Here is a 25,397-nt window from a genome sequence, read left to right on the forward strand (position 1 = left end):
TCGCCCCCCTATCCCCACTCCGCCGAGGGTCCGCTGGGCGCGCTCTCGCGTCTCTGCGAGTCCGTGGAGAGCGCCGTGACACCGCTGGCAGGCGGCGAGATGGCGGGTTCCCCCGACGCGGTGCGCATGGCCGCCAGCTGCCTGCGGGAGTTCGTCGACTTCGCTCGCGGGGCCTGCGGCGGCGGCGGCGGCACCGGTGCCGCGGAGCTGCGGGCTCTGCTCCGGGGTCTGGACGACTCGTGCGTGTCGCTCGAGCGAGCCGGTCGCGTCATGCTGGCGGCGAGGGCCTCGCACGGCCGCCCACGAGCGGGCGACGCCGACTCCGGCGGCGGCGGCAGCGGCGCCGCCGGGGAGGAGCGGATCGCGGAGACGGCGCGCGCCGTGCTGGACGCCGTGCACCGCACCCTGCGGCTCGCGGCGGCCGAGCCGCGGGCCCGGGCGGACGCGGGGCCCACCTCGCCGCGCCGCAGGGAGGTGCCGCCGCTCACGTGCGTGGCGCCAACCGTGGTGCCCGCCGTGGCGCCGAGCGCCGGCAGCGACTGCAACTATGCGCAGCTGCAGGTGAGCAGTCACTCTTGCTCGTCCTGGTCTCTCGAGTCCTCGGCCGGGTCCAACAAAATAAATGTGGCTGGATTAGGGGCGGCTCGGCACGTGGCACAGGTGGAAAAATGGAAAAGAAATGTCAACGGTGCCCTTGACCTCCTGGGTTCTCTCCTGAATGTGCTCGATTCGTCGCGTTGTGAGAATTATTCTTCTTCGCCGTGAGACGATAACAATTGTCGCGTTGTCAAACACTCGTACACCGTGCCACTGTTCAATTTGTCGAGTGGTGGAGGGTCTCACAACACAAATTTGGTCAGATTATTATTTACATGGCCTGAACACTACTGTATAGCTCTTTTCAGTGTGACCTGGCCACAAATGATAGCTCAACGAAGTGGCTTATAACGTGGCATTTTATAGTAGTCATATACTCTAAACGCAAGTTTCTAAATTTAGAGGGAAAAACTGGAGGACCCGGAGAAAAATCCACAGGGAGTACATGCAAACTCCAAATCTACAGCAGCAGCAGCAGGCGTCAGGGTCAGGATGGAACCCACGACCTCCTGCATACCAGGCGAGGTAGTTGGCATCTCACCACCATGGTGCCCCTTGTCATCCTCAGCCGCAGTCAATCCACTGCTTCATGAGGACATCCCCAGGTCACTGTCGTCTCCCCATAACTTTACGAGATTCAATAATAATACTCCACCTAGCACCTGCACACAAGCTGATTTCGCCATTTTAGGCGTGCGTAAGGCCCACTGAGCTATGTAGCTCTTTTTCCGAAGCGTAGAAATTTATTGCAGCCAAATACTCCAAACGCATATTTCTAAATGTGGTGGGAAAAACTGGAGGACCTGTAAAAAATTCCACACAACCACGGGGAGAGAGAGACACGCAAACTGCAAATATACAGCAGGCGTCAGGGTCGGGATTGAACCCACCTCTTCCTCCTCCATACCAGGCGAGGTTGTTAACACCTCGGCACCTCGGCAAGGCAGCGCCCTACTGCGGTGCATCAGGAGCAGTGGAGCTCCTGATTACGAGAGTGGGAGGAGACGCCGTTGTCTCTGCTGTAGCGACGCAGAATGTCGGTGGAATGTCGGTGGCCGGTCCGGGGTTGTCAGCACAGGCACAGCGGTGGTCGCGATCGCCACAGGGGGTCGCGGTGGCGTGGGTCGCACTCCGTGCACGGACTGTGACGCTCCATCCCGGGCAGCTGAGTGAGGGTTAGAGGTCTATTCCCTCACCGCCGCTGAGCCCGTGTGCACGCTCAACGTTCCCTGGAACGTGGCTCGTAAGGTGCCGCCCGAGTCCTGGCACGAGTGGGGAAAATGATGAAGCGGTGTCCGTTCGGAGGAAAACCACGACTTCCATTTGAAATCACGTTCCGAATTTTTATGAGTTCTCTCCCCTATTTAAATTACGAATAATGCGTGAGGCAAATTGAACAAGCGGAGAATTCGCCTCCTTTTCACGTCTGTCCCTCCACATGAAGAAACCATTTATTTTCTACGAATCCCATCAGCCGCACGGCCGTCTGATGCAACCGGAGCACACTCTGGACCGGTTTTGACATTCGGTGTCAAGTGCCAGAGATTCCTAAGCCAGGACCTTCTCTGTTTGATACAACACAACATGTAGATAACAATCGCACTGCTTGTACAGTACAAGCTTGTCAACTCGGATGCTGCGCCGAGTTCCGGGCGGTTTGTGTGTTCTGGCTTCCCCCTCGCGCATGCAAAAGCACCAATCAGGAACTCGTCGGAGCATATGCCCGGAGAATCCCTTGCGTGGCAAGAGGAGATAACGATCTGCAGCACAGGCAGCGTGTCGGGTGGTGATCCCCTCCGTCTCTGGCCCTAAGCCTTCGTTGTAAATTCCACATTTCTGTGGCACGGTGGCGGATCTCGCTTCGCGTTGACCGCCGTGTTAACGTCAGAGGGCGGAAGGGCTGACTCTGCCAGTTCTGCCCGAATAGCCGGCCGCAAAGCTACCCGCTGTACCGCAGCCTCGTGCATCGCATCGTCCCGCATCGTCCTGCAGGAAGGCAGGACGATGCGTGCGTGCATCGCGCACGCACGGTTCGTCTCGCGGGGGCTTCTCCGGTCCGCACGTTGCCGCCCCGTCGTGACCAGGTGACGCCGGCTCACCCATGGCTGGGGCGTGCGGGGGCCCGTGTGTCGTGCCGCAGGGCCAGGCCGACTTGGAGAAGCCGTGGCTACTGCGGCGGCAGGAGGAGGAGGAGAAGGGCGGGTGGAGTCCATACGAGGCCTCCACTTCTCCCTCCGTGACAGATCAGGTACTGCGGGCCCGCCGCTCCGCTCCCAGCGCGCGGCAACCATGACGTGTGGGGAGCCTTCCGCATACGCACGGCGAGGATCCTCATTCCACTAACCAGCGGGCGACCGCGGGGTTCAAGCCCGGGGACTCTCCCCACGGAGGATCTGTTCACCTGCAGACCACGCACCCCTGCAATGTCGAAATCAGCTCGTGTGCAGATGCTAGGTAGAGGGTTATAATTAAATATCGCATGGTGGTGGGAAGATGGCCGTGGCCTGGTGAGGCCCTCATAAAGCAGTGGATTGACCGTGGCTGAGGACGGCAAGGGGCACCACGGTGGCTAGATGCTAACTACCTCGCCTGGTACACAGGAGGTCGTGGGTTCGATCTCAACCCTGACGCCTGCTGTATATTTGCAGTTTGAATGTTCTCCCCGTGGATTTTTTTTCTCCGGGTCCTCCGGTTTTTCGCCCAACATTTAGAATCCACGTGCGTTTGGAGTATTTGGATGCTATAAATTTCCACATGTCCAGCCATTTCGTTGAGCTATCATTTGTGGCCAGGTCTCTTCTGAAAAACAGCTACATAGCTCAGTGGGCCTTACCTGGTAAAGTAAAAAATAGTTTTAATGCCACACATTTTGTCATTTTTATTTCATATTTCTTCCCACCAATTGTTTGTTACTCGTGCCGTATCCCATAATTCCAATGTGCAACTAGATGCCTATTGTCCACTCTTCCTGTTAATCAAACCCTCAAATGGTTCCATGGAAAACAACGGCATCCAACCAGACACATGCCAGTGATTACATTCGGGAACATTGGTGCCGGTAACTTGCGCTCTCACTGGCAACGTCCAAAACCCAGAAGCAGTTCTGTGAAGTCATATTCTGGGATCCGTCTGTTGGCATGACGTGATTCCTCCGCTCACTCGAGGACACTAGCCGGCTCACTCCGTGACACCGGCTTGCACCCCTCCTCCCTCCGCTGCGTCCTCTCGGCACTGTTCATCTGCACCCCCGGTCCGCTCGGCGTCGTGTCTCTCGTCCATCGCCGTCTCGTTCTCCCTGGAGATCTCTGATAAGGTGTTGTGTTACTGTACATTGCTGGGTATAGCGTCATACAGTTTGCATTCCCAGCAATAGCCAAGGCCAGAGCTTCTAATCCAACGCCGAACGAGCCCCGAGTCGGTTGTCAGGCAGGCCTCGGATGACGAAATGTCTCGGTGGCAAAGAAAATAAAACGATTCGCTGCCCGATTTCACAAACACGAAGGAGGAGGCGCCATCACAGCGACGCTCCGCTGCTCCCGACGCAATCGTCTGGCTTGACCACCTCCACGTAACATTATTACAGTTGTTGCTCGACATCAACTTGAGCCGTACGAAGAAGACCGAACAAGAGTTGCAGCGTGCCCACCGCCGGTCTCGATGACAAATCGCCGAGCGGCGGTTTGTGCGCCACCGCTCCCACCTGGACGATAGCAACCGAAGAGGCACCGCCTCCTGCCGTGCGTGGCAGCGGTCTCCGCGGTCTGCCCTCTGCCCTGCTGTTGTTTGCGCACCGCGGTCGTCCTGGACCGGCATTGAACAAGCGGCTCTCTGGAACGTGACTTTACGTTGGGCGATCATTTGAGGCACCTGAGGTCTGACTGATATTTGTTTAAATCGGCAGTAAAATGTTTCCACTTGAGCGGTCCTTAATAAGTAACAGAGGTACACGGAAATGGAAATGAGTGTTTTCTACGCTGACAAAACCTGTGGTCTAACCAAACGTGACCGTTTTCCAACTGTGACCACCGTTCCGCCCTGTGGCAAGCCGGGGCAGGGCTGCTCCACGACACCCACGGGAAGGGAATTCAGCAGTTTGTGTCCAATCCACCGACCCTCGCTGCTGCTGCTGCTGCCGCCTCCACAGCTCTGGGGTGCGGGCCACGTCCAGCGTAGCAGCCACCGCAGGGCGTGCCTTTTGACGTGAGGCGTAGCGGCGGCGTTTCGCGGGGCTACACACCCCGCTGACGAGACTCAAAATAAGTCGCAGCCGGGTTGCCGTGAGTAACCCGGTGTCACGCCTTCGTTGCCGTTCGGCTGCCTAAATAAATTCTGTCAGAAATAAAAAATGTTGAACTTGAGCTACAACACGCCCAGACAAGCGGCTGCATGCATGCGCTCGCTTGCCGGTCGCAGTGTTGATGGCGACGGGGCTTGGGAAGAGTGCAGGGAATCGGAAACCTCCCCTCCTGCAGGTTTCCAATCGCTTGTGGCTTGAGAGCCCATTGCGGGAGGGCGGCAATTTTTCTGGCAAAGGCGGCCGCTGCTTACCTTCTAAGCAAGGGCGCCACGGTGGTGAGATGTTAACTACCTCCCTTGGTATATAGGAGCTCGTGGGTTCGATCCCAATCCCTGACGCCTGCTGTATATTTGGAGTCTGTGTGCTCTCCCCGTGGTCACGTGGATTGTTCTCCGCGTCAACATCACGCATTTAAATTATTTGGCTGCTATATATTTCCACGTGATAAGCCACTTCGTTGAGCTTTCATTTGTGGCCAGGTCACAACCAAAAAAAGCTCCGTAGCTCCATGTGCCTTCCCTGGTAAAATAAAAATTAGTTTTTAATAGTTAGTTTTTTGTCATCGGAATTCCGACCATGTGACGCTTGTTGTAACCCTCGAGCTCGCTGTGACCTGCAGATTGCCATAAATGCGTCTTTTCTTTGCGTTGGAGAAACGCTCGCTGGAAATACGTGAAACTGACCAGACCCGGCACGCTCGTCGCAAACCCCGCCGGGCACGAGGACCGCGTCGCAGCGTTCTGTGCCACCAGGCGTCCTCGCTCAGGGCAGAGGTCGAGCTGCTGCACCATGGCAGTGCGGTGCTTCGAAACAAACTGGGAAGGTTGAAATAAGCTTACGTGGACAGATTTTAATTTGCAGCTTTTAGATATCACACGAACAGGTACATGAAGTTATTCAAGTAAAACAATCACCTGTCCTTCATGCGAGACGTAGATATGGATCGCCAGTTGAATACCGGAGTGAAACGTGCACCGAACCATTCTGATCGTTTTAAACCGTCACCTCCTCTGTTGCAGGGTGCCGACATCAAGAAGCAGCAGCAGGAGGCACCGGAGCCGGCCAGCGCAAAGTCGGAGCTGGCGCGCTTCCTGTCGAAGCGCGGCCGCTGCGAGCTCGTGTCGGGCATGGCGAACGCGCTGGCGGCGCTGGCGGGGTGCGTGCGGCGCGGCCGCTGGGCGCCGCAGGAGCTGGTGACGCACAGCAAGGCGGCCGTCATCGCGGGCCACCGCCTCGCCTACGCCAGCGACGCCGTGGCCAGGGGCGGCGTCGAGCGCCCGCTCGCCCCCTTCGCGTCGTTCGGCGCCCCGCTGTGCGACGCGCTGCGCGACCTCGTGGAGGCGACGCGCGACGCCGCCACGGCCGGCGCGGGCGGCGTCGCCGGCGCGGGCGGCGTCGCCGGCGCGGGCGGCGTCGCCGGCGCGGCGCCATCGCCGCCGCCCCGGCTCGCGGTGGCGCGGCTCGAGCGCAGCCTCGTGCGGCTCTCCGAGCAGGTGCTGCTGTTCGAGAGCATGATGAGCGCGCTGGTGACGGCGTGAGGACGTGCGGCTCGCGCCCCGGGGGGGGTTAACGGGACGTTTGGTGTTTCTTGAATGTCGGGGAGACAAGTGGTGGGGGGGGGGGAAAAAACCCATCTCTGCTCGGTTGATAAAGTTGGTAAAACTTTGTGTGGACGGTCAACAGTTGTGGGAGAGATTGGACCCCCACCATGGGAATGGTGAATTTCCACCACCTGCTCGGGGCAACGAAGAGAGTTGAGTGCCCCCCCCCCCCCCCCCGCTGCGCCTCGATTGCTCGTCCCAGTAGTTTTGCATGGAATGTCGCTCGCGTGGTAGAGCAGTAGCGCGCCTAGTGGTGGGATTGTGCATTCACATCACAGCTCGAGTCGACGAAGCACCAGCACCAACACCCCTCTAGCATCACCACAAGCACCACCACCACTCTCAGTAAGCGTCATTCATCATCCCTCCGGTGTCATTGAGGTGAGCACCACCTACAAGAAAGTTAACAGTGGCTGTCTCGGAATGCAATGCTATGCCAGCCGGCCCTAAAGAGGAATATACCGGCACTGAAATCGGGTTGTATTTATTCGTCGGTGTAGCGGGATGTGAATTCGAATTCTGGCTATGGGTGTGCGACTCGGTCTAATTCTCTGGCGCCGGGTCACATCGTCGGAGATTAGTGGCTCGTTAGGGTCAGTTCAAGCGGACACTTTGAAAACCTGAGTCTCAAGACTCCTTGAGGAGGAGGGTCCTGCTTGGGGGTGTTTCTCCGCTCGTGGCGTGGACCCCCACGCCGTGGCTCCCGTCGCACAGTTGAGAGCCAATCGGTTATCGAGTCTAACGTGTGCAACGTTTGGTAAAACGTCGCGATGACATTTATTAACTTCTGTAGGGCGCATAAGAGTGCACCGTGGTTTCTCAAAACGCGACAGAGTAAATCACGCGACAGTGGATCAATTCTATAATTACAAGGTGATTCTCACGCTCGCGCTACTCGCACTGAATCGTGCGTGCAAGAATATGCAATTTATGCAAATCGCACGAAAATAATATATAATATGCAAGCGTCAACTCAAGACCAGCGGAGCGAGCGTGACAAGGTCGGGCCATTGACGGAGCTCCCGGTGGAGACGTCCCACCACTCGCTCGCTCAGCGCTCGCGTCAGCACTTCTTGCCGCAGCCGCCCATTGCGGTGCAGCAAACACGCCACAGAAATCTTCAGCCCGAACAAAACACGTCGCTGTTGTTAGTCTTTATACCTAGGCTGTGCGTCGCAGGCCATCTGTGGCAGGCTTGAAGCTTGTAGTCAATAGCAAGGGACGATTGGAAAGTGGCCCCCACGTGCGGTGTTTCTCTCTGGGTGGTCATGGCGAGGCCGGTGCGCGGTGGGAACCGCACCGTGGCGGTCTCTCCACAGAGAGTGGGGAATTCAAAAGCAAGTCCTGCGATTCGGCAGTCTCCTTATTTAAAGAAACTAAAGTAAACCGCCGCATTGCTGCTGATCTTGTTGTTGTGTTTGTTTGGCACTCGTCTCTAATTGGATCCGGGCGAGCTACAGGTCGCCGCGTGGCAGACACACCGAGCGATCCGCTTGCAGCGGGACAGAGCAGGCGGCCCAGCGTGGGTGGTGCCAGGCCAAAGTCCTGAGGTCTCCCTCCCCGGGCCACCGCATGGCGTGACGGGTTGCCACGCCGCCCCTGCCACCTGCAGGGGACTCCGAATTTGGATCAACTCGTCGTTCTGTGTCGACGTTGATAGCAGTGCCCCCATCGGCGTCGCAATACGACGGAACTCTCCGCAACTCGCGTAGCAGGGCAATTGCACCAGCCCGAGTCAAATAGACATCCCTCAGAAGGTGATGGCTGCCCCATTTTAGGTGGCACAGATTTTTATATTGCCTGCTGCAGGAAATGGCGACGTCATAACACACCGACATTTTTAGGCCTCGAAGCAGGAATAAGTTAAAAGAAGTGACAATCTCGGGCGGCTGAAGCCCGGCTCTGAGTCTGGGATTCTCGGTACTGCCGGCTCGCTTCTCTCTGGAAGCGGATTGGCCACCGTGAGCCTCGGGGCCTCTTGGCTCTGGCGTTTGACGCCCAAATCTTGAGAGCCAAGCCTGCACCTCTGTATCCTGGGTTCAAACCCCGCTTCACCCCCTGTGCCTTTCAGCGGGTCTCCTGCGTAGGTTTCGTCCAGGCTGCAATGATGCCCGCAATGGCATTTCATTGTTTTAAGTTATAGATTTTTTATTTTTTTAAGTTATGTTTTTTCTAGAACGGTGTCAATGTTCAATATTTGCGTTTTCAGGTCCGATACAGTCATGTGTTTTTCACATAATAATGTAAGCGGCATTATTAATATTTTTTTTATTGAAACGTAATGTGTGTTGTGTTTCCTGTGAAGGATGGAACGTTATTGTAATCGTGCAGGCATATGTACTGTGTATGTATATATGTAATAGAGTATTTTTCTACTTATTAAGGGTGGCATTGTTAGTTTCGTCTCCACTGTGCTTGGGATGAGATGTGCTCTGATTGGGGTCAAATCGCATCATTCTCCGCTGATTGGATCCCACCAGGTGTGGAACCGTTCCGTAGAAGAACTACGCTCTTAATCATTAACAATAAAAAAAGTGTCGTAAAGGAAAAATTGCCGTCATATACAGTCCACCGTAAATAGCAAATCGTGTCATGTAAGTAATTGTGCTGGATTCAAAGTGGTCATTCCCCAGGCCTGTGAAAACCACACCGGGACGGCCCAGTTTAGCATCCAGGCAAATGGGCTTATCGAGATCGTTTCCATGGTGGCCTTAGCGGGACACGTGACCTGTTAGCGGGGCACGTGGCTCCCTCTCGGCTGGCCACAGGAGGCGACACTCACCCAAGCCACCCTCGTGACTGACCTTGATGTCTGGATCTTGATGTCTGGATCTTGATGTCTAGATGTCTGGATCTTGATGTCTGGATGTCACGGGGTCAACGAAGAAAATCCGAGTGCCACTTTGGTGTCTCCCGATGTGGACAATTGCCCTCCCTCCTTCTCCCTTGAGATTCCCAAAAGAGGTATTTTATTGATATTCACTGGAACGTACGTTGAGTTTTAATATTAGTACAGGGCCCTATTTAACAAGCATGAACTCTCAGCTCCGCGTCCCCTGGGAAGTTTATAGATCCACCTCCGGCACCTTCTCTAGAGCGAGGGCCCCCGTGGGCCCCAGGGGACGGCAGTCGCAATCGGAGCACGCTGAAGGGTCGACGAGCTCGTTAGCCTCGCGACCTTCACCTCCCAGCCTGCGTGTGCTGCATCGCAACGAGTATTTGCAAGTTGCGCCGTGTAACAAAGACGACCCCTGCATCATAGCCTGCACGGGCCGTGTGGGCCGAGTGGAGTTCGCGAGCACCTTATGCACGCGGAGCAAAGACGCGCGCACGTGCGGTGGGGGCGAATTGCAAACCGGGGCACATGTCTCTGTGGTGTGCATGGCGGGGGGGAGGGGGAGACGGTGGCAGTCTTCACTGCCACCCGAGTGGAAGTTGCCAAGGGGTGCGTATCGGCCGCTTCTACCACGAGCATCTCGCCAACATCGGAGCATCTCAACCCCGTGCAGAGCGCGCGATGGTGCCGGTGGCACACGCACGCACGCCCCAGGGGACGAGTATCGTGGACCAGACCAACATGCAGACGCTTAGTGTGCACGCACGCGCACAGGATGATGCTTGTAAAATGTTTTACAATTGTAGAAAAATAAAAAATAAAATAAAATCCCTTTTTTTGAACTCCACAACACACACCAAACCAAAAAACAAATACCCTCGATGATAACCTTCTATTGAGGCGAATACTGTTAGCGAGCACCTATGAAGGCCGCCACGGCGCATGAGTGGGTGGTGTGGCCAGTGCCATGGCTGGCCACGTCTTTACACATCACATGGTCAAGTATTCCTTTTAAGGCTGAGTTGTCCTAGAGGAGGCTCGGCCAGGAATCCATTCAGATATCGCCACTCTGAGCAGTGGCATGCGAATCGACCTCGGGTCGCCGAGTCCACGGTGAAGTGTGCTCACCACTGCACAACCGCTCCCCACACACTCGCACACAGGACCCTGTCTCACCCTGATTTCATTGCAGATATTAACCAGAAGCCCCGAGGTGGCTTTTTTTATTCATAGCGGCCAGCAGGGTTGGGAGTTGATGGTTGTTTTGATGATGTACAGTTTCTGTCAATGCCAAACTTGTTCAAGGTATAATTTGTATTATCGTGTGGGGAAAAAAATCTACATACCTAACCTGTTTTTTGTGTGAAAATTTATTACATTTTAAGTAAAAAAATGTCTACAGAAAGGGAATTACCTCCATTGCCTTTAGTCTTACTGCGATATACGTTAATTAAAAAAAGGAAATTTTACGTACTTTGTTTCGCGTGGGAAAAAATCGACAACTAACAACAACCTTTGTCGTTTTTTGCGAATATCGGACAAATTTCCAAAGTGTTATTTTTCAACGAAAAGGGAAATCTCTCCCGTTGCCTTGAGGCTTAGTACGCTATGTATGAAATACAAACTGAGACATTTCACACGAAAAAATTCACGTGGAAAAAAAATGTACATGCTTAACCGTACGTTGTTTTTTGTTCGCGAAAATTGGCCAAATGTCAGTGTTACTTTGCCTCCATTGAGGCAACCTTGAGGTCGCTCAAGGCCAGAAAACTGCATGGACTTCCAAACCGCACCTCGGGTGAAGCATCTCCCGGTGCGGCAGTTGAGACATTGGCACATTTCGTGAATTTCCTCTGCACCGCCGCCTCCATCAACCTCAGCAGTACGAATGTGAGGCTAAATGTGGGGGTATTCGTACTTATTCCAAGACCCCTGCCTTGCTCCTCCTGGTTTAGACCCCTTCCGCCAGCAGTTGCGAGAGCGGGTTGACGCTTCTTCACCTCTGTGTACAACAAACACGCACATCGTTCACACACTTGTGTACGACGATGTTCTGTGCATACAAACCACAAACATCCCCCTCGTATCGCCTTGAACAGACTGTTGGGGCCAGTTTGGAAAGTGCTGTTAGCGAGTTGCACCTCATGACAATGACAGACCGTGGTCTCGCGAGCCGCATGCAGCTCTCGAAGGGGACAAACTGCCACAGTAAGTGGCAAAGAATAATTAATGAAAGTTGTCTGATATAATATTAAATATACCTATGCAGGCCGATATGGCACGAGGGGTGGGTGGCCAATACCACGCCCGACCGCCTTTGTCTCCCTACTGGCGAAGTTTTACACAGCGCACCAGGTACTCATTTGAGGCTAAGTCGACCTAGCGGAGGCCCACGACCGGTTAGGATAATCTTCACTGCTGTTGCCCGTGAGCGCAGCGCGCTAACCACTACACTACCGCTCCCCTGCAATACACGCAGTCATTGACACAGATATACACATACTCACACGGACATAAACCAGACGTGCATAGTATGCACGCTATGCAGCATCATACCAGACACGGCTGCACACACACATACCATATTATATAAACACATAAAAAATGTGCGTATACGCGTACGGAGGCACCCCCATGCACACTGCTGTAGGTACAGGCACGGTGCGGGTGTGTGTGTATGCACAATGTGTATACTGTGCAGTCTCTTCTCACACGTGTCGCTATTCCCACGTGGTGCCAAGGCAGCGGGGCCGCTGCTGCCCGCCTGTTGCTGCCTGCACGGCCACCGACGGCTGCTTCCTGCAGATTGAAGCGCCCGGGGGCAATGTCGATGCCAGGAGGTCTCCGGTACCTCGGGAAGCTTGGCCCTTCCTGCTGCCACTGACGCACCCCATTCATCAACGCAGCCAGCAGCCACCCGACTCGTCTACCCACGAAGACATCCAACCACCCAGCCGCCCCGATACCCCGCTGCATGGCGCCCAGGCGCCCTGCTCAGCCCGACTGCCACTTCGCCATCAATGCCACCCCAGCCGCCCTGCTCTTTATCCACCCACACACACTGTCACCCATTCAGCCATCCTCCTGCCCCTCACCCTGATACTCAGTCACTCACCCAACCAATCACCCAGCCATCCCATCCATGTGGCTGTATGACAGAGTTATTGTGTAGAGAGGGAAACTAGAAGGATTGAAAATGATTAGTGTGCAATTGCCATGATTCCCTGCAGCCTAAACGCCTCCTGTCTGACTCACGTGCCGCGCGTGCATTATTTATCGCCGGTTTTGCCAAGGAAAAGCCACGTTAATGGACCCCCCCCCCCCTCTCTCTATTCATCAGCATTCCACGCAGGTGAAGCGTTGGTCTCCAGACAGCTCCATAAATAATGCATTCCGCTGCGCTGCTCCATTGCCAGGGCTACTGGAGCACAGTGGCGCTGCTGCTGCTGCTGCTGCCTGATGTTGCCTGCCTGGCTGCAGGCAGCAGTTAGGCAGGGAGCAGGCAGGCAGCAGTAGCTACCAGGCCGATAAACAGCATCAGCGGGAGTAGCGATGGAGTCCACGAGTAGCGACCCAGGCCGAGACAAAGGCGCTTGGAGCTCAGCGCTTTGTTCTATTGCCTCGTAATTGCACCTCGAATTTCGCTAACCCGGGAACCGCTCCAACACGCGACCACTCAACCAGCGCTGACCAGGTCAGTCCTCTTCAGCGATTAACCTGTCAATGATTCTCAAGAATCACGGCGCCAGCTCGTACAGCGCTCCCCAACGGTATCGCCAATAACCTCTTAATGCAGAGCGAGCTCGTACAGCGCTCTGCAATGGCAGGTATCTTCAGGCAATAGGTATATCTTGTACGGCACTCTTCAACGGCACGTATCTTCATGACACATGAGCACAGGCGTGGACACAGTGCTTGAGTGCGCCCCTGTGTATCCGGTTCGCTGTGACCCTCTTGGTCGGCTCAATAGGCAACAACAACGACGACGACGACGAGAAACAATAATGACGCTCCGAGAGACTCCGCGTTGTGTTCTGTCCTCCGGAGAAGTGGGGCGACTCCACAACAGCTGAGCACCAGGGGGGGGGGGGGGGGGGCGACGCTTCGTTTCAGGGTCTTCTTCGGAGGACAGTGGCGTATCTGCGACAGCGAGCGGAGGGCGACCGAGTCAACACCAAGTCGGCGTGCCTTCGCTGTCCAATCGCTAATTACCATTTGCATTCACTTATTATAAAGTCACGCGCCTCGAGTGACTTTATAATAATTATAATTATAGGTGCGATTAATTACGGGTGAGCTCACGCCGGCTACACCGGCGACGTTGGGGTCCCACTCGCCCTGCCCCCCCCCCCCCTGGTCCTGCTCCCCCACACCACCCACCCCCTGGGTGAGCTCAGCAGGGGTGTCTCCCTTCGGGGTCACCATTGGCGTTCCGAATGTCAGCGGCACAAGTATCTGTAAGCACGGCGGCGGCAGCACGACTGTTTTTGCCAGTACCACCTGGAACCTGACTCGTCCCTGCCGTGTCATCGCTTCGCTGGTCAAACGGGAGGATTCCCCTTGGCGCCTCTCGCCACTCGTTAGCCATATACATTGTTACTGGCAGCAGGCCCAACACATGTGCCAGTGATGCACATTTAGTGTGGATGACACGGGCTGGCGCGGTGGTCATCGTTACGGGGGGGGGGGGGTAGGCGCCGTCATTCAGCAGTGGTGTGACGACGTGCAGATCAGTTGGAGACACATCCTAAGCAGAGCCGGGTGGTGGTGGTGGTGGCAGCGGCGGCAGCGGTGGCGGTGGCGGCGGCGGTGGCGGCGGTGGCGGCGGCGGCGGCGGTGGTGGCGGCGGTGGCGGCGGCGGTGGCGGCGGTGGTGGCGGCGGCGGCGGTGGTGGCGGCGGTGGTGGTGGTGGCGGTGGTGGCGGCGGTGGTGGTGGCGGTGGTGGTGGCGGTGGTGGTGGCGGTGGTGGCGGCGGTGGTGGTGGTGGCGGCGGTGCACGTGGCCTGTAATCCGGCACGCATGGAGGCAGCAGTGGGGGTTGGTGGATAATGCGCAGAAGAGAAACTCGCTTCTCCTGCGGGTGGCGAGGTGCCATACCCTGGCTCGCAAGGAGAATGCAATTCAGCAAACTGTGACCCCACCTGTTCCATCTGAATGGAAAAGTGTTGCCCTCTTGCACACGTGGGTTTCCTTCCACATGGAAACACTCATTGACATCTCACACCTTGATGGAGCAGCGGTGGCCAATTGGCGTCTTCTCAGCCGCATGCAGCTCTACCGAAGGGGCACAACGTAGAACACACCATCACAGTAGGAGCACAGAATAATTAATGTTTCCCGTGCTGTGCCGAAAACTGTCAACAAATATACACTTGAGTCTTTGCAGAACACATGGGTCAATTTTGGCTCTTGGTCTGCAGGTTGGCCACCCCTGAAATAGAGGACTGCAGAACTTGGGAAATTGTCAGTCCTGTTCTCTGTGGCTCCTCACACTTGTGAGTTGTTTCATCTTCGAGCGAGCGAATGCTGTGCGCATTGCAATTGTACTGAGCGCATTCACCGTCCTGTAAGCATGCGGAATCACATCATCTCCAAAAGACCACAGAAAGACGCTTGTCACTACACACGCACACAGACTCACAAACAGCACAGGCTGCTATGCAATTTATTTATTACCAATAACAGATCTATTCACAGTCCTGTATTTAACCAGGTGACAGCCTGTTTGAGATTCCTTTATTGCAAGAAAGACCTGGGAAGTCCAAGAAGTGTACAATAGATATTTTTATTATTATTTGTAGACAATTTCTATTTTGGAACTGATCTGTGTAGTCTGAGTAAATATCTTGCAAATGACATCCGAGCGCCTTTCATTGCCAGCGATGACGGTGCAGAATAACAAAGTGACTCGGGGGGGGGGGGGGGGGGGACAGAATTAACATCCTCGAGCCAAACCCTGCACCCGACTGGGCTGCGTGGGTGATGAGCGTGCTGCGTGAATAATTGGGAACTCTTTGTTGTAAAACATCGGTCCACACCTAGAATTGATAATTAATAAACAAAATGGGCGCGCAAACACTGCCGCCCTTATTTTACCTTACAGCAAACACCACTCGGTTGGATTAAAAAAAACGAAACTGTTACACCACAGTTTACGAGACTGGAGACGCACACATACACACACACACAACAACAACAACAAACATGCTGCATGCCGCATTTGCATCCTACTTGCTGCGCATTATTACCCAAAGGACTAACGGGGAAAACTTATGTCAATAGATTCGTGAATATTCGGAGGCATGCCTTCTGTGTATTTGATGCCAGATGAGTGTTTGCCTGCTGCAAACTAGCAAATGCATTGATTTACACAACACACTGCCCAAGCAAACCAGACTGCGGACTGCTACCAGTCGGACTAAACCAGTTGGAACAGTTACCTTGTTGTTAAAAGTAAATAGATAAACATTCCTGTTAAGAGTTGTTTACGTTGTCCGCTTAAGAATGCGAAGAATTTGGTCGCAAGCCCAAAGTACATCCAATGATGCGTCTTGGTAACCTGTGGGTTTCACACCTGATGATGATTGCTTGTGTTGCAATCGAATCGTCGCGAGAATTGTATAGTTGTATTTTTATTATTTCACTATTTCCCTTCCACGTGACCAAGAACATGAACAGTGGCGGCTTAGATTCAAGCAGCAGTTCGAAGAACAGAAACCATTTCTGGAGGCAAATGCAGACGATGAGCATCCTGATGCCCTCAACGTGACGAGCTGCGTTGAGTCGACGGCGCCGACGCAGGGAGGACTGGTAGCACGGGAACGTGACCTGGGCACGAAGCGAGCGCGGGGACGACAACCTCACGAGTCCGACTTGCACTCGGCTCTACGGCCGACGGCAAAACCCCGCGTTAATGAACAATGTGAGCACGACAACGACAACAACAACAACGCGCGCAGCCCTAATATATTACTCTGGCAGTGAGTGTCGCAGCGCCGCTGTGGCGAGCGTGGCGTACTTACAGTCGCCATGAATTACTGCACAGCCTCGTCGCCACCGCTGATACTCTACCACTACGATACCACGACTCGCGCCCACTACGACAGCACCGTTCGCTACCCGACAGCGTAGCGCATGCTTTATGCACAACGAATTGCCACATCAATTGCGAGCCGACTATCACGGCACCCGCATAAACTATGGAGTCAGTGCATGGTTTTAAAGGGCCACAGGAATGTATATTAAAATGCGCTTCCGTTTTAATTAATAAAAACAACACGCGACCAATACGATTTTTCATTCAAGCAATAAAGTGCACGCCACAATGTTAATAACGTGAGTCACGAGAGGCCGCGCACGCACCATGCGCTCCTCAGCCAGTGCCGCCAGCGCGCACCCAACGCCACGAAAGCACAGAACATCGCACAGGGCACCATTCACTCGACTACCAATCCCTGAAGTGTCGCGAACACCAATCACCACCAGTGCCGCGACGGGCTCAGACAGGAAAACATTACAGTCGTTTTAAAGCAACTTGTAAATACAGTAGCTAGTTACCGGGTGATCGAAATAAAACATTTAGAAACGCCACACAAATAAACAGTTAACTGCAATTCTGGGGGAGGAAAATATAAATTGGTAAAACGTATCTGGGATTAACCGATTAAAAAATTGGCTTAATGGGCTGATGTTAATGCCCACGTCAGGGCACTGGGCGAGCATCGGCCTTTTAAGATACATGGCTAATTTTAAGATCCTGGCTTCCAATCCAAACAAATTGTTATAGTTTATCACTGGCTAATGGGATGTGTGGTGGAACACACAAGTGACCTGGTCGGGTGGCTCGCAAAGTCAGAGCAACGAGCCAGCACTGCCGAGGTCCTCGGTTCAAATCCAGGTTTTAGCTGCTCGTGATTAAACTGGGTTCAAGTGTCGCGAGGTGATGGTCTCAGCCTGGTCACCAACGTCACAAAAAAATAAAACCTATCACGTAAAATTTGGTTGTCGACTGAATTTGGCAACATTTTAAGAGAATAAATATATATTGGTTTTATCGCCACGTGACAAAAATCCCTCTTTAGAAGGACGCGTGGAAAAGGGCACTCACACTGGCGTGAATAAAAGTCACTTCGAAGTTATCTCAGTAGTTCTGTGGGATATGCTTCAGCACACTATTATCTAACATGAGGAGCTGCGCTGAATGGCCAGTGTCCCATGACTCCAAACATCACGATGTAAAGCAATTTGCCAGGTAGAAACTTTAACGTGGAGCTATTGTTTATTTATGTTACTTATTTGAAGTAATCGATTACAGAATTTTCCGACTGAGTATTTTTGCGGTGTAATGTTTTCAAATTCGGCAAAAATTGGAGCACGATGCTGGAACACAGCGGCCTGTGCTTGTGAATGATGCCATGGGACCTTGAACGTCCACTGTGAAGTAGGATGGCGGCGGACACTGTGCGTGTGGTCACTCCCAGGGCCGGCCACCGGAGTGACAAACCGTGAACCCCTGCGAACAAGCGGCGAACCGCTGCGTCGTGCCACCGTCCCAGATGAGGAAAGACACCGGACGTCCAAAAGGAGTCCAGACTTTTGTTTGCATTGAATCAACGCTGCCGAAACGACGCACTCCGGCCTTTGCGGCCCACGGAACGCGCAAAGGAGACGTGCCGTCCGCCTGTTTTTTAGCACGGGGCCTACGCCCCTTCGAATAACTCGGGAGCGGGACTCTCGGGGCACGGGGGGGGGGGGGCCACAGTTACGGAACTTTAGTGTAAATAATATAGACGATAGCGCCGCAGTACACATGCCAGCTGTGTGCAGCAACAGCCGGTGTAGGTGCCCGCGAGCGAGCGAGCCAGTGTCAAACCACCTCCGCTACACGCTGTAAACGCATTACCACCGTTGACATTAACACCCCCCCCCCCCCCGATCACCAAAAATCCAAATTAACTTGCGCTTTAGACGATGCCCACAGCAGACAAAAAAGCCCTCCCCCCGCCCCCCCGTTTGTATTATTACACCAGGTGACCCATTTATGGAGAACTCGCCTATGTCTAATGAGCACCTTTGCCCACCTTGTCAACGGGTTGAGTGAGCATCGTGGAAGCTACGGCTTCCCTGCCTACAAGGAGGGAGTTAAAATGTTTCAAAATGGTGGTTAGACATCGAGATTTTTTAAATTTAAATCATCTTCTAATTGTGGGTGCCACGGTGGCGAGATGTTAACTACCTCGCCTGGTCTACAGGAGGTCGTGGGTTCGATCCCGACCCTGACACCTGCTGTATATTTGGAGTCTGCATGTTCTCAGGTCCTCCGTTTTTTCCCTCCGCATTTAGAATCACAAACACGCGTTTCGAGTACAGCATTTGGCTGCTATAAATGTCCACGTGATAAGCCACTTCGTTGACCTATCATTTGTGGCCAGGTAGCTTCTGAAAAATATCTATATAGCTCAGTGGGCTTTACTTGCTAAAATAAAAAGTTAACTTTTAAATCGTTTTAATTACTACCAATGATTACAGTGGGCTCTCGAAAGGGATTGTGCTGCATATTATTTCAGTGGGCTATTATCTTTATAATAGATATTATTTTCATGATAGCTAAGAAGAAGTGTTCACGACGACGGTGGTAAAGGATTTCCAGTCTGTGCTTATAAACCAATGCCAATGCAGTCCCCTGACCTCTTACTTTGAATTGAACACCTGTACAATATTTATACAGACATACAGACTATATATACATACACACACATATACACTCTCTTGTTTACGCGGCATGCCAATAGTGACATGAGGGTAGCTTTAAATGATTTCCTGAGGTGACAAATGTCACCGACATTGTAAAGTTCCCGATGCTAAATTGAAACACCGAGAACATTTGTCGATCACGTGAGATTGTGACATGTGCGCGATTGGGCGAAAGAGAGAGGCATGCTGGGAAGTATTGCGCCCATGGGCAGTAGTCCAGCAGGTAGCTTTCAGCCGCATCTCTTACGTCCTCACGCACCTCAGATTAGCACGGTTGGCTACGTATGGTAAGAAAGAAGTTCACCCATACATACATACATGCATATGCGTGCAGAGCTTATACGCAGTTTCCTGTAGGCCCTCCAGTTTCTGAGTGCAGAGAGACTCTGAAAAAATCGGTCCAACGTCACAATCGGCCATCTCCTGGACCATGTGTCAGGACACGGCACGACTGTCCCGGGTGATTGAGAACGCACATCTCCGTCTGTAACCCCAAGACGATGATTTTACAATTGCGTGAACACACGCGGATACCAGTTTCTTTCATAACCATGTCCTTGTGCGCAGAGGAGATGATGCCTGGAGTTAACTTGAGGTCGACTGCCAGCAGCGTGTCCGAGTGTGGAGTTATGCCCTGGATACACGACTAATGCCCATCAGTGCAGGAAGTATACACAGTCACGTCACCCGCGTCACCACAGCGAGGAAACAGTGAGGGTTTTATTTACAAAATGAGGTGAATGAAATAAAATAATTAGAGTAACAGTTAGGGCACCGTAGTGGCGAGATGTTAACTACCTTGTCTGGTACGCAGGAGGTCGTGGGTTCGATCCCAAACCTGACACCTGCTGTATATTTGGAGTTTGCATGTCTCTCTTGCCGTGGTCGCGTGGATTTTTCTCCGGATCCTCCGGTTTTTCCCTCCACATTTAGAATCAACATGCTTTTAGAGTATTTGGCTGCTATGAATTTATACATGATAAGCCACTTCGTTGAGCTACCATTTGTGTGGCGAGGTCTATTCTGAAAAAGAGCTACATAGCTCAGTGGGCCTTACCTGGTAAAATACAAAAATGTTTAGTTAATAGTTTAAATAATCCAGTTGTCTTTTGTTGTATCCGCATCTGTACAACGACTCAAGTAGGACTGTAATCGACAGCACGTCTATAGGGGCTGCTCAAGAGCTGGGTGATTCCCGTGACGATTTCTGCACGAATTACAATTCCTCTGTGGGCGATTCCCATGTTAAAAATCGACATTCATGTGAATGGGAACCGACCTGGAATTTGTGCAATATAATTGGATTCCACCGAGATCCTGTTGTGAATTGAGCTGAGCAAAAAACATCGATGATTCCAGACGGCCAGAAAATAAATTATTGTCAATTGTAGGCAGGGTTAGAATCGCCATTGTACGTATGTACGTCGCGACCTACTTTCGCGACGTACGTAGCCAACCGTGCTAATCAGAGGTGCGGGGGAAGGACAACAAACTAAACACAAAAAGCAGTTCTAAAGAAATTAGTATTGCCATTGCAATTAATTACAATGGCAATACAGTTAGCCCCGCACCTCTGATTAGCAGGGTTGGCTACGTAACGGTGCGAAAAAGAAGTTCAACATACGTACCTACATAACACGACCGTGCCAGATCGCTTCGCTCTCACCCCAATTCTGGCGCTGACAAAAGAAAAAACAGAAGGTCCTTGAGGGCTGCATGGGCGAGTGAAGGCCGGAGCTCGCACAGCCCGACCAGAATCGCCGTTGAAATGAATCACGCAGACATCGGCCGCGTGTTTCAAAGGCGATTCCACCCCCAGGCAAGCCACCCTCCCTCTCTTTACCACGCACACCAGGCTTTGCCCAGCTCGGCACCCACACAATCCCATTATCACGCTGAGCCCACGATGCTGTTGGGAACTGTATCCGATTTCTGAGAGAAGAATAATGACTTCAGGCTCGGAATTGAGAGCTCCAGCTTGCATTACAAAGACAAAGAACCCCCGTTAGCCTTCACAGACTGTTAGAGCAAGTACTGTTAGTGAGCACTTATGAAGGCTGGCACGGCGCACGAGGGGGTGGGTGGCCAGCACCACGCCCAGCGGATTTTGTCTCCCAAGTGGCGATGTTTACACACCGCACCAGGTACTCATTTGAGGCTGAGTCGACTTAGGGGAGGCCCAGGATCGCTACAGATTATCGTCACTGGTGTTGGCCGTGAATGAGGATGGAACGCGGGTCGCCGGGTTCGTAGCACGGCACGCTAACCGCTACACCACCGCTCCCCACTACACACTCGTGACATCACATACATTAAGCGTAGGGGGCAATTTTGATTCCGTGCCGTTGACCAACGTGCCAGCATCGTGTTACAATCGGCAGCCCCCCCCACCCCAGCTGAAACGTGCAAAAAGAAAAAAGTAAAAAATAGTTCACCCGCGAAACGTACAAAACATTGCGCGGTCACCGAATCGCCTGCAGCAAATCAGGGAGCAGCAAGCGCTGACCTTTGAAGCGTTGACAACCAATCACAATCACGCAGGCAGAGAGGGCAGCACCTGCACTCTCTTCACATTACAGTAGTTAAAACCTGTTAGCCGAAAAAAAAGAAAAATTCATATATTTTATTAAATATAAGTAAAGCTTTCGCATATTTCTATTCATTGTCCTACTCCCCCCCCCCCCCCATGCAGTTCAGTAGTTGGAAAGGCCACCCCAAACCCCAAGCCAGCAGGTGAGGACACTTCCTTCTGTTGCCACTGTCACCAAAAAAGACAAAAACGTTTCTCTCCGTCGGCAGCTCCCCGGATTCCCGCGCGGCACGCTCCACACGGGAGGGCGGGGGGGGGGCCGGGGGGAGGGGTGAGGAGGGGTGAGGTCGAGCCGCGTGGGCTAGGAGGAGAACGCGGGTCGACGCGAGAAGTTGGGGTGCCGAGACCGCGTCGGACGTTCGGTTTCGCAGATGTAAGCCGCGGCGCGACGTCACACCGGCTGCAGCGGCGCCTCCTCGCCTCTCGTCTCCGACACCATTAGTTACTAAACGTATTATACACTGGGAGAGTGAACTGGACACAATGTCTCGTGTGAGTGGATATCTAGCGCCGGCATAAGGAGTTTTTAAATTCTGAATAGTTGTTAAAAAAAATAGATTTTGAGCTGGTGGCCATGACACCAGTACACAATATCCACACCTCTTGAGAGTGATGTCAAGGGCATCTTAAAAGCCAATCTGGCAACAGAAGTCACGTATTGGTAATTCCGTGCATAAATTACTGGGCGGTTAACGAGGATCCGACTGGTGAGTGGCTGCCCACACTCAGCTAAATGCGAAACAGATTCGGGAAGTTTTTGTTCGCAAGACAAAAATATTCTGTTGTAAAGTTGACGTTAAACACCCTGTGAGATCGTTCACAAATAAACGCAGGTCCGTCTGCTTGAGTCACAACCCAAGACGCTTACCTTGAAACTTACAAAGGCAAAAAAAAATCGGCCATCGGTAAGTACGGCTATCCACGTCCTCTTTATAAAATAACAAATTCAAGATGGGAACTATCGTGTTTAAATTACGTAAACTTGAATATTCTTGAACGAGTCACGTGAACCGCCATTGCTCAGCCATCAGATCGACACCAATGGGTTCCAAAGGTGAATTTTCCGGCCGCTCGAAAAGTCGTTCAAGGGAGGCCGTCCCTCTCGGACTCCGCATCGCCCACTCCTCCTCCTCCGTCGCTCACACTCACTCCCCCGTCGCAGCTCGCGCACGTCGACGTGGGCGCAAGCGCCCCCGAAGCCGTCGAAGCCGCAGAAGCCTCCGCCGGCGCCGCGCCGCCCTCCAGGCCCGGCGTGGGCGGCACGGCGACCCACTCGCCGAGGCGGCTGGACTGGCGCACGGCCTCCACCACGCTGGCCATGTAGAGGCCGTCCTCGAAGGTGGCGGCCGAGTGCAGGGGGCCGCGCTCCCACGCCCGCCGCTCGGCGCGCACCTCGAACGAGGCGCGCAGCGCCCGCACCGTCTGTACCAGGCCCTGCACCGCACACACGGCACGATAAGGTACAGGCACGATACGGTACAGGGCAATACGGCACAATACGACACGGCGCAATACGGCGTGATACGCTGCAATACAACACAATACGGCACAATACGGTGTAGGCGTACCCCTCTTATAGTGCTCAGGATACATTGTTGGTAACCGGAGCACTGTGCGAGACAGCGCTCTAGGAGGCCACTATAACGTGGTTCCAATGGAGATGCGTTACCAAGAGCACTATTTTTTTTACCTATGAGCAATATCTATATGGGATGTCGGTGATAGCCTTCATAATGATACTATACACGTGATAAATGTATTAAAGCATTTAAAAAAAAAATTGCTTTTAATGACGACATCGGCCATAAACACACGATCTGCGGGAAGCTATACTCATGGGATTACTCGATCCATTGATCGCCAATTGATAAAAGCAGCGATTAACCCTCGATGAATCGATACTCTAACGTGGCAATCGGATCAACTGTGAGTAGAATCGATACAACAGACACCTCCATTCAGGTTCCACAAGACCACGATGGGCAGAGACCCGCCCCTACAGGCAATGCCACGTCTACTTCCTTCTGTATATGGGGGCTGATCCGCGCAGGAATTTTCCTGCAGGACAAAGAGCGTCATAACGAAACAGCGCTATAAGAGGCAGCACGAAAAGAGGTAGGCCTGTACAGGTACTCTTCTACTTACGAACATTCGACTTCTGAACTTTCACAGATACGGACAAACCTGGTCAGCACGTCAAGTTGCCCGTTCAACCGCCGCGCAATAGACGGCTGTGGTGGCATCTACATCTGCAGAACGTGAAGAACCGGTGGCATCTACTGCTGCAGAACGTGAAGAACCAGTGACATCTACGTCTGCAGAACGTGAAGAACCAGTGGTATCTACATCTGCAGAACGTGAAGAACCAGTGGCATCTACAGCTACAGAACGTGAAGAACCAGTGGCATCTACGTCTGCAGAATGTGAAGAACCAGTGGCATCTACGTCTGCAGAACGTGAAGAACCAGTGGCATCTACAGCTACAGAACGTGAAGAACCAGTGGCATCTACATCTACAGAACGTGAAGAACCAGTGGCATCTACGTCTGCAGAATGTGAAGAACCAGTGGCATCTACGTCTGCAGAACGTAAATAACCAGTGGCATCGACATCTATAAAATGTGAAGAACCTGTGGCATCTACATCTACAGAATATGAAGAACAAGTGGCTACGTCTGCAGAACGTGAAGACCCAGTGGCATCTACGTCTGCAGAACGTGAAGAACCAGTGGCATCTACGTCTACAGAACATGAAGAACCGGTGGCATCTACATCTACACGAGATTGTACAACTTTTAAAGCCATTCCCCGTGTTTATTGTACATGCCGTAGAACATGTTTGGAATTGACAGAAGTAAAGTTGGACAAACGAACAAATCGACTTATGAAGACTATTCTTTGGTTCTTTCGGTTACGTCACGTCTAAAGATAAAATAATAAATTAAATAATAGCGAATATTACGTTTCGATTGCAACACAAGCAATCATCATCAGGCATAAAAGAAATAGCAACAAAAATCTAACTAGAAAACTATAGACAGACATACAAGCAGACAGACATCACAAGGACACACAGAGAGAGAACACATATCGGCACAAAGAGAGAGGTCGTTTCTGTGACGGGGCCTTAAATATAGAGAGGGGGGCGGGGGCGGAGAGAGGTAGGGGGCAGATAAAAAATTAGCATATCAATGAGTGGACGACAACGTGATGCTGCAAGTAAGATGACGACGCGGCACGGCACGCAAGCTTGAAAATCAGGAGAAAGACACACTAAAATTAAATAACCTAGTAAAATATCGAAATGTAATGTAATGCAACACAGAGAGTCGGTCAACACACAATTAACGCATAGCCCGGTTGATTACGTATTTCAAAGATTTCTAAGTTAGAATTTAAGTGTGAAAATTCCAAAGAAAGAACACAGGCAGAGAGAACAAATAGCCAGAGAGAGAGAAAAAAGATAAGCTTATTTAAGGCCCCGTCACAGAAACGACCTCTCTCTTTGTGCCGATATGTGTTCTCTCTCTGTGTGTCCTTGTGATGTCTGTCTGCTTGTATGTCTGTCTATAGTTTTCTAGTTAGATTTTTGTTGCTATTTCTTTAATGCCTGATGATGATTGCTTGTGTTGCAATCGAAACGTCGTAATATGCTATTATTTAATTTATTATTTTATCATTAGACGTGACTTAACCGAAAGAACCAAAGAATAATTCCTGCAG

General features: G+C 52.6%; 2 protein-coding genes across 2 annotated transcripts in view; one reads left to right on the forward strand and one right to left on the reverse strand.

Moving 5' to 3' along the window:
• The first annotated feature begins 79 nt into the window (after positions 1–79).
• On the forward strand, positions 80–10,621 carry LOC133354892 (uncharacterized). The gene is made up of 3 exons (XM_061572052.1): positions 80–561; positions 2,738–2,845; positions 5,914–10,621. The coding sequence occupies exons 1-3, from the start codon at positions 100–102 to the stop codon at positions 6,430–6,432; spliced, it is 1,089 nt and encodes a 362-aa protein (XP_061428036.1). The 5' UTR covers positions 80–99; the 3' UTR covers positions 6,433–10,621.
• Positions 10,622–14,981: 4,360 nt separating this feature from the next.
• The window catches only part of GFOD2 (Gfo/Idh/MocA-like oxidoreductase domain containing 2), a 33,768-nt gene continuing 23,352 nt past the window's right edge, over positions 14,982–25,397 (reverse strand). The window contains exon 3 of the mRNA XM_061571913.1: positions 14,982–23,108. Within this exon, the coding sequence (XP_061427897.1) occupies positions 22,758–23,108 (351 nt within the window). The 3' untranslated portion in view covers positions 14,982–22,757. The remainder of the gene's footprint in view (positions 23,109–25,397) is intronic.

Source organism: Lethenteron reissneri, chromosome 49 (assembly GCF_015708825.2).
Source record: "Lethenteron reissneri isolate LAM-NWPU_2019-01 chromosome 49, ASM1570882v1, whole genome shotgun sequence".
Lineage (NCBI taxonomy): Eukaryota > Metazoa > Chordata > Hyperoartia > Petromyzontiformes > Petromyzontidae > Lethenteron > Lethenteron reissneri.

What these genes read in the sequence shown, in the direction of transcription:
- LOC133354892 (XM_061572052.1), top strand. Translation starts at nt 100, where the DNA reads ATGGCGGGTTCCCCCGACGCGGTGCGCATGGCCGCCAGCTGCCTGCGG. An exon ending in GCAACTATGCGCAGCTGCAG is followed by an intron (nt 562 to 2,737) that starts GTGAGCAGTCAC and finishes GTCGTGCCGCAG; the next exon opens with GGCCAGGCCGACTTGGAGAA. An exon ending in CTCCCTCCGTGACAGATCAG is followed by an intron (nt 2,846 to 5,913) that starts GTACTGCGGGCC and finishes CCTCTGTTGCAG; the next exon opens with GGTGCCGACATCAAGAAGCA.